Source organism: Pygoscelis adeliae, unplaced genomic scaffold, assembly GCF_000699105.1.
Source record: "Pygoscelis adeliae isolate BGI_AS28 unplaced genomic scaffold, ASM69910v1 Scaffold244, whole genome shotgun sequence".
NCBI lineage: Eukaryota > Metazoa > Chordata > Aves > Sphenisciformes > Spheniscidae > Pygoscelis > Pygoscelis adeliae.
In genome coordinates, this window is record NW_008824648.1 from 742,639 (window position 1) to 750,480 (window position 7,842).

The 7,842-nt window shown below is 57.9% G+C and overlaps 1 protein-coding gene across 1 annotated transcript in view; it reads left to right on the forward strand.

Annotated features, from left to right (window-relative positions):
• The window catches only part of PSD (pleckstrin and Sec7 domain containing), a 34,711-nt gene that overhangs the window by 16,391 nt on the left and 10,478 nt on the right, over window positions 1–7,842 (forward strand). The window contains 5 exon segments of the mRNA XM_009322472.1: window positions 1,009–1,203; window positions 1,717–1,797; window positions 2,343–2,455; window positions 3,284–3,342; window positions 3,819–3,908. Of these exon segments, the coding sequence (XP_009320747.1) occupies window positions 1,009–1,203; window positions 1,717–1,797; window positions 2,343–2,455; window positions 3,284–3,342; window positions 3,819–3,908 (538 nt within the window).

A 7,842-nucleotide genomic window follows, 5' to 3' on the forward strand; every position in this document is an offset into this window, starting at 1 on the left:
CGAGAGCCCCCCCCGAGGCACGGGGCAGCCTGTCAGTGCTGCACAGGACTCCCCTGAGACGGGCAGCACTGAGCAGCAAGGAGGCTCGTCCTTCGTGGAAGAAGCGGAGCCTCAAGGAGATTGACCTGGGTAATTGGCTCAGGAGAGCAGGCCTCTTAAAAGTCAATTAGAGACTTTTAAAAATAAATCAGACTGGAACATTGCGAGGGCTGCCAGAAAATTTGGGCGAGGTCAGAGTTGCTTAACGTTCATTGTTGATTAGATTCAACCAGTTTTTTGGTTGGGATAACTTCTGCGCCGCTGAGTCAGACTGCTTCGGGGGCTAAGCCAAGAGTGTCTCCTAACGTGGCCATTTAAGGCATGGTGGGCTGAGAGCTGATGGGCAGCCTGAAGAAGACGGTACACCCTGCTGTGAGCTGGGAGGCTGGGGGGGGGGTTCCTTTGTCTTCACCTTCTCTGCCTCAGTTTTCCCTTCTGTGAAGTGCTTTGAAGTCAGTGGGTGGGAAGAGGCGAGTGAAGGAATTATAGTCGTCTTGTCTTGGATAGAAACTGCACGCGAGAGCAGCACAAGGACTTTGTCCAGGTTAAAAAATAATGATCTGTAGGACAGCATGTGATGTGCATATGTTTATGCTCCAAGTCTCCACTACGACTGAGCTTGGCAGAGCCTGAGCCCACACATGCAGTTTTACAGACTCAGGGTGGGGGACTTTGGAGCAGTTGTCCTGTCTCTCCACATCCAGTTTGGACGTGGATTTGGGTGCCTTGGTCCTGTCATCAGCCACTGGAGCTGTCCTGTCACCCCACCTCTCCTCCAGCCGCATCCCCAAACCTTCCCTTAGCTCCCAGACCTGACCTGGGAGTGTCTCTAACCAGTGTTGTTCATCCTGGGTCCCAGCAGTGAGTAGCTGGTCTCCAAAGCAGAATGAGGAGCCTGCATTTCCTGAGAAGCTGAACGAGGAGAGGAGCTGTAGGCAGGCTAACGCGGAGTGTCCCTTCCCATTGCAGTGACCACCCCCTGAGCCAGCTGGTTTTGGACTCAGACTCGGAGATGGACAGCGTGGAGCAGCTGGCCCTGGGCAGCACGGACACCCTCTCCAACGGGCACAAGGCTGACCTGGAGGCTGCCAAACGCCTGGCCAAGAGGCTCTACAACCTGGATGGCTTTAAAAAAGCAGATGTGGCCCGTCACTTGGGGAAGAAGTACGTGTGGGTATTAACAAGGAACGGCCCGTTCTGCAAGGGGCCCACCTGCACCCACGGTTTACCCACAGCTGCTGCCCTTGCAGGGCACTGGGCTGGCAGGGAATAGCTGGCAGGACCCCAGAGCCCACTCCCCGTGACTGGTATACCTGGTACATCTGTTCCCTCTAAAGGTCTTAAAACCTAAGAGACATCCAGGTTTTGGTACCTTCCTACCATGACTGCATCTTGGATGCTTCAGTAAGGTGTCAGGGCAGGGAGACAGCTAGCTGACCTCTCGTGGGCCCTTCCAGCTCTAGCTTCTCCAGTTTCTCTTACATGCCCAGTATTCCCATTGGATCTGTGGGTGACTCCTCTGAGTTTCATGGGAGTGTGGGGTGTCTCTGTTCCCAGCATGCTTCCCGCAGCCCTGGGGAGCTCCCAACCTCCTGGAATCCAGCCCACCCCTGTGTGCCTTTTGCTGTCCCCATGGTCTAGTCGATCCCACTCTCGCTCCCCCCTTTTCTATTTCAGCAACGAGTTCAGCAAGATGGTGGCAGGAGAATATCTGAAGTTCTTTGTGTTCACGGGGATGAGCCTGGACCAGGCTCTCAGGTCAGAGCTGAGTGCATGTACATGTGTGCGTGTGTGGTGGCCACCCAAGTGGGGTCCTAGCAGACCACGCCTTCCGCAGCTCCGCACCTGCATAGGGATCTGCAGGAGCAAGGAGACCCCACGGCTCCCACCTGGAGATCCCCTTGCCTCTTATATGGCAGGGGTTGAGTCCCAAAATGGTCTCTCAGCCACACAACCGCGAAAGAGCATCCCTGGTTTTAACTCACCAGTCAGTGCGGTTGGGTGACAGTCAGGTTCACCTAGGACTGGCTTTCCAGGCCTTAAGCCCAGAACCTCTTGGTGTCACCCCCACCTCCTTCCCCGGCGTAGGGCCCAGGGCCGGCTGTAGGTCTCTGCGATGTGCTGGCAGGGTATGATGCTGTGGGCTTGGAGGGGAGTCCTGCGGCGGGTTGGGAGGGATGTGCGATGGCAGGGCTTCATCTGGTCTCCAGACCAGAAAAGCTCAGCTCCACTCCTGCGCAAGGTGGGTTGGAGAAGCTGCTGGTGGGCTTCAAGTATGACCGATGCTGCTGCTGCTTCTTCAGGTCCTTTCTAAAGGAGCTGGCCTTGATGGGAGAGACGCAAGAGCGAGAGCGAGTGCTGGCTCATTTTTCCCAGCGCTATTACGAGTGTAATCCCAACGCCATCTCTTCAGAGGGTAAGAAACTGTGCATGTCTCTGTGTGTGTGTGTGTTTCAAGCGAGCCCATGCGTTCGTCAGCTCAGTGAAGGTGCTCAAACTGAAACCAGAGAGCAGGCTGAGAGCCTGTACTGACACCTTAGGAGGAGTCAGCCCCGGTTACGGAGATGTCATTTCCCTCAAATGACAGATGCTTTAGATTTTTTTTTTTAAAAAAAACCTGCTCTGATTGGATCATGCATAATTAGGGCTCAACCCATCCTTAATTCTGACCTTGAGCAGATTAGCACAAGAGGCGAGAGAAGGCCCTCCTCACCAAATAGACCCCAACCCTCAGACCCTCGGCTCAGGGAATAGCCAGGTGAGAAAACTCAGGTGCCCGGCTCTCGGGGCGGCACATACACCCACTTCGTACTGTTCCACGTCTTTGCGCCTCTCTTGTGTGTGTTCACATGCTGGGTCTGCTCTGGGCTGGCTCTGGGGCAGGTGAGGTTTGGGCTGCCTGGCTGGCAGAGGGCTGTGCCGGTCCCACCTTGCCGTGCTAGGAGCTCTGCAGGATTAGCTGCAGCGTCGCTGCCTGGCTGAAGGGGCTGCAGGTTTGGAAGGGAGTTTGTACGCTCAGGTTTGGGACCAGCTTTAATTCAGTGGCCTCCTACCTACTCGCCCGCGTGCTGCCAGCACCACGCTGACTGCTGTGTGCCCCACGTGCCCGGGGTGGGAGGAGCGGGCTCGGGGCTGTCTTGGGGGCTCAGAGCTCCCGTGCCCTGCCTGAGATGCTGAGGGGTTGGAGCACCGGTGGTGGGGCCGAGCCAGGGACTCTAATTCCTGTCCTGTGCTTGTGCTGCAGACGGAGCCCACACCCTCACCTGCGCCCTGATGCTGTTAAACACAGATCTGCATGGACACGTAAGTTCCCACTGCCATCGGCCCTGTCTGTCCCCACCGCCCTGAACCACAGGTACAGGACCCTGGACCCATGAGGGCTGGTCACCTCTAATGTGTCTGGGGAGGAGAGAAGAGAAAGGCTGAGTGAGAGAGGCAGCTGGCGAAGGAGAGAGTGGGGCTTTGGAGGAGACGTGCTGAGCTGGAAGATGTGGAGGTGGGATGAGGACAGAAGAGGAAAGTGGACAGGGAGAGAGGGTGGGAGTGAGACTCCAAAACTAGCTGCCATGGGAGCAGGTAGCACCCAACTTAGAAAAAGGAGGCTAGGCAAAGCCGGCAGCTTCCCCACACCTTCAAGCAGCCTCCCTGAGACGTGGCTGGTCCCTCACCCCACTGCAGAGACGGGGTTCTGTTCCTGGGCTGTGGGACCTGCTCCAGCCAGCGCAGGTCCCCCGGCCCAAAGGTAACCCCCAGCGTTTCTCTCCCCCTGGCTCCCCCAGAACATTGGGAAGAGAATGTCCTGCTCCGACTTCATTGGCAACTTGGAGGGGCTCAATGGAGGCACTGATTTCCCCAAGGAGCTGCTCAAGGTAAATTCGGTCACTCTCCCTGGCCAGCCAAGCAGCAGGAGCAAAAGCGAGAGCTTTGGGCGGGATCACATGGATGACTATGTGGGATGCAATGAATATGTCCATCCTCGTGCAGGAACGGTGGTGGTCCCTTGGCCCGCAGCTTTCCTCCTGCCTTGCTGAGGGGAACATGGGCTGCCCCATTCCCCCAGGAGGACACCGGAGCTCCGGCTGGGGTCCTGATGCTCTCTCCGCTCTTGCTCTGCCTGCACTGCAGGCAAGGGGGAACATGTGGGGCCCGCTTACTGGGGTTGGTTTGCCCAGCTGCAGTCAGAGGCTTCGTGGCATTGACCCCATGGTACTCAGCCCTTCCTGGCTCCCTGGAGCACTGGAGCCCAAAGCCATGGCCAGGCTCTGGGACTGGGGCCACCTCCGGTGGCAGAGGGAACGTTTCTGGTGACATGGGCAAGGCATGGTGATGGGGAGGGTGGGATGGTGGTTAAAGTCCCGGAGCTGGGAACTCGCCACACTGGTGTGACCGGGGGGACTCCTGCCTTCTCCCTGCCTGACCCAGTTCCCAGTGGGGTTTGGCTAGGGAGGGCAGCGTTCAGTGAGCACCTCCGTCCTCAGCCTGCTGCGCTTCTCCTGCGTCACCTGTTCTCGGGAGGGTTTTCTGAGCTGCCGTCTCCCCATCTCGGGCCCTGGGAATAGGATTAGCTCCCATGGGACCTGCCGGGCAGAAACCATTGCTGTTGGTGAAGCGCTACAGTTGGCAAATAGTCATGATGTGGGAGATGGGTTCCCACAGGGTGCCGGACCCATGATGGGGGAGATGGTCGATGAGAAAAGGCAACAGAGGGTGAAAAGCTGAGCTCCCTTTTCAGCCTCTGTGGGTCTATTCCTGGCTGCGTCGCTCACCCCATCATTAAGGGGTTACCAGCAGCTCTCAATAGGGCTGTCCTCCCTCTCAGCCCACGCTTTGCCAGTAAAAGGAGTTACTCAGGAAAAATTCTCCTCTAATTTTAAACTCAGTTCCAGAAAAGGCTTTAAGCACCCGAAATGGAATAGAAACATCCAAAATGAGAACCCTGAACCCCTGCCCTTCAGTGCTGCTGCGCCATGGAGCATCCAAGCTCTGCAGGCTCCTCGGCGTGCCCTCTTTGCAGCCCCCGGCGCCCCGCAGTTGCATACCCCCACTTCAGGCACTGCTGCAGCCCTGTTAAACTTCACCCCCAAAAGTACTGGCAGTTTAAACACGCGAGATGAAGTTATCCCATCAGATCCCAGCCAGTGGGAACAGGGCAGCAAGCAAGTGCCACGAAGCTACGGGCTTTCTCTCATGGGTAGGGGCCAAGGGTCTTTGCTGGGTGTAAGGGAGCGAGGGGAGGCTGCAGCGCTGCAGCACAGCCCTGCACAGCTCTGCCTGCAGCCCAGCAGCGGGGAGGCTGCTCTGCTAAAAAAGGCCTGTTCCCTCTGCAGCTGCGGTGCTTCCCACCGCCGCTTTTCAGCCGCCTCTGTATGGGAGCCGTGCTGGGGAGGGGGAGCGAAAGGCAGCGCGAGGAACCGCGTGAGGGGCAGGCTGCAGCTCCGCGCCTGAAGCACCGCTCCGCTTCGGGGAGCCCCTGCCCGTGCATGGGGGAGTGGGGTCCCAGGATGGGTGAGATGGGGAAAGCGCTGTCAGCCTGTGCTGGGGAGGGGCACAGCAAGGAAAGGCGCCTGAAGGGGCTGTGCCTCTCCTGGGCAGCCTTTGCCAGGCTCAGCCAGAGCAGACACCCTCTCCCTTCTGCCCACTGCTTTCGGTTGCTTGGTGCTTGGGTCCCCGCGCAGGCTCAGGGGGCAGAGGAATGGGGAAAGCCTCTCCCGCTGCCCTCCTTGCGGCAGTCTGCGTTAGTCCTGTTACCCTTGGTAGGATGCTGCCTCCTCAGCAGACCTGGCTGGCGGGCCATGCCTGGGGACTGAGGCTCTGTGCAAGCGTGCCGCACAGCTGGCTGGCTAATTTTAGCCCTCCAGGAGCACACACATTTCCTAAGGGCAGCAGGGGAGGGAAAGGGCTGGCACGCTTCGGAGGAGCTTCCCAAAGCTCAGGGTTGGGTCTTAGGCAGCTCCAACAGTGCAAAAGAAAGATCCTGGGGGCTCTTCCAAGCCTGCCAGGGGAGATAGCACAGGCTGCTGCCCCACAGGCTTCAGAGCTGGAGGGCTTGAGGTGGCCCCCACCCACAGCACTTGCCGCTGGGAAAACAGGGACAGCAGGGCAGGACCTAGGTGGCTGCAGGGGACACAAGGCCACCATCCCTTGTGACTCTGGGGATAGCATCAGGAACAGACCCATGGTGAGCCTGGGCACTCCCCTTGTCTCTGGCTGCGGGGAGTCCCAAGACAAACGCAGCACAATGCCTGAGAGCGGGTGGCACCTTGAGTCAGACGAGAACTTCATCTACTACTAGATAATACATGTAAACAATCCCAGTTTTATGCAGAAGAAACGAAAACACTTCAAAGCTTGTGCTTTCACAGCTGAGCACCACATCCCCCTCACTGGCAGTGCCTCGCCGTGCCCTGCATGGCACTGCTGCTGAAGCTAAGGCAGCAATGCCTTACTGGCACTCAGCTGCTGCTGCTGCTGGAAACCCTTTCCTCTGGCTCTGAAAGCTCCCCTGGAGAATTGTACTCCACAGGCAGGGCTGCCCAGCTGCCCGACCTGGGCGTCCTCCCCACCGGGGCAGGGAGCCATGCCAGTGATATAAGAACCCGTATAATGCCATGCCCGAGGATGCCCACGTCTGCGGGCTTGGACCTGAATTCCTGAGGCCAAATGAAGGCAGCTGCCCACCCCTCAAGGAAGGAGGCAAAGCCGGACGTCCTGGAGCTGGTGGTATTTTGGTTAGCTCTTGAGATGTTGCTCTTCTCTTGTCAGTCTGATCTTAGCCCAGGCCTCCTGGGATTTCATTCACTGTTGCTGGTTGTCTGTTATATTTCAGATGTGGATTTGACCTTTGCATGATTGATCACTTTGCAGAGCCTTGGCTCTTCCCCATCTTCCTTACTCTTTTGGCTTAACCTTGTGCTTTGCTGGCTGGTAGCAACACAGTAGGGCCAGATCAGACCCCATTTCTCCCTGGTGCTGCTTAGCGATTGCAGGAGTGAGCCAAATCTGTGCTGCCTTCCAGCCTAGGAGCAGGAGCACTTCACAGATGTTAATGAATTAAGCCTGACAATGCAGTCAGGTCCCCGGGGGAGGAAGGTAGGATGGGCCCCCACCTTCCAGCTTGGAGGCACAACGGCAGGGCTCAGACGCTCAGAGTGCTGGGTAAGTGATTAGCAGTGTGGGAAGAAAGCCCCGGCTCCCACCTCTGAGCTATAATCTCAGGAACGCTCACTCGGTCTAATCCCCTGGGCTGTTTTTTTTTTTTGCCTGTTTCCCCTGTGAGTGATACGCTGCCCTGCCCCTGTCTCCCATGGCTCCCCCCTGGCCTCAGGGGCAGCCCAGCATGTCTGATGGGCTGGGCACCCATGCCCCCTCCCTTACAAGTTTTGCCCAGCGATCACTATGCCAAGCAGTCAGGACAGAGTGGAAAATTTCCCCTTCTCCACTGGCCGCATCTCCTACTCAGTCAAGCCTAACTAAATTACGCATCGATCCTCATGTCTTCTGCAAGGATGCCCAGCCCTTTGCTTCTTCACGGGAACAGCTCCCTGGAGCATCTGCATCCTGCCCTCAACCAGCCAGGCGGCTCTCGCTACCGATTTTTCTGCCCTGACCTCGAAGGAAGGGGCAGGAGGGTTACGTGTGGGGTGGGCACTGAAGATGGAAGGTCTGAGATCTCCTACCAGCTCAGTCCTTTGGCGGTCCCTGGTGCAGGCTGGGCTGCAGCAGCAGCTCTGAAGCCTGCCCAGCTGGCACAGGGGGGAGGGGCCGCCCGCCCGATGGACCCCTGGCAGCCCCCGCGAGGGCACC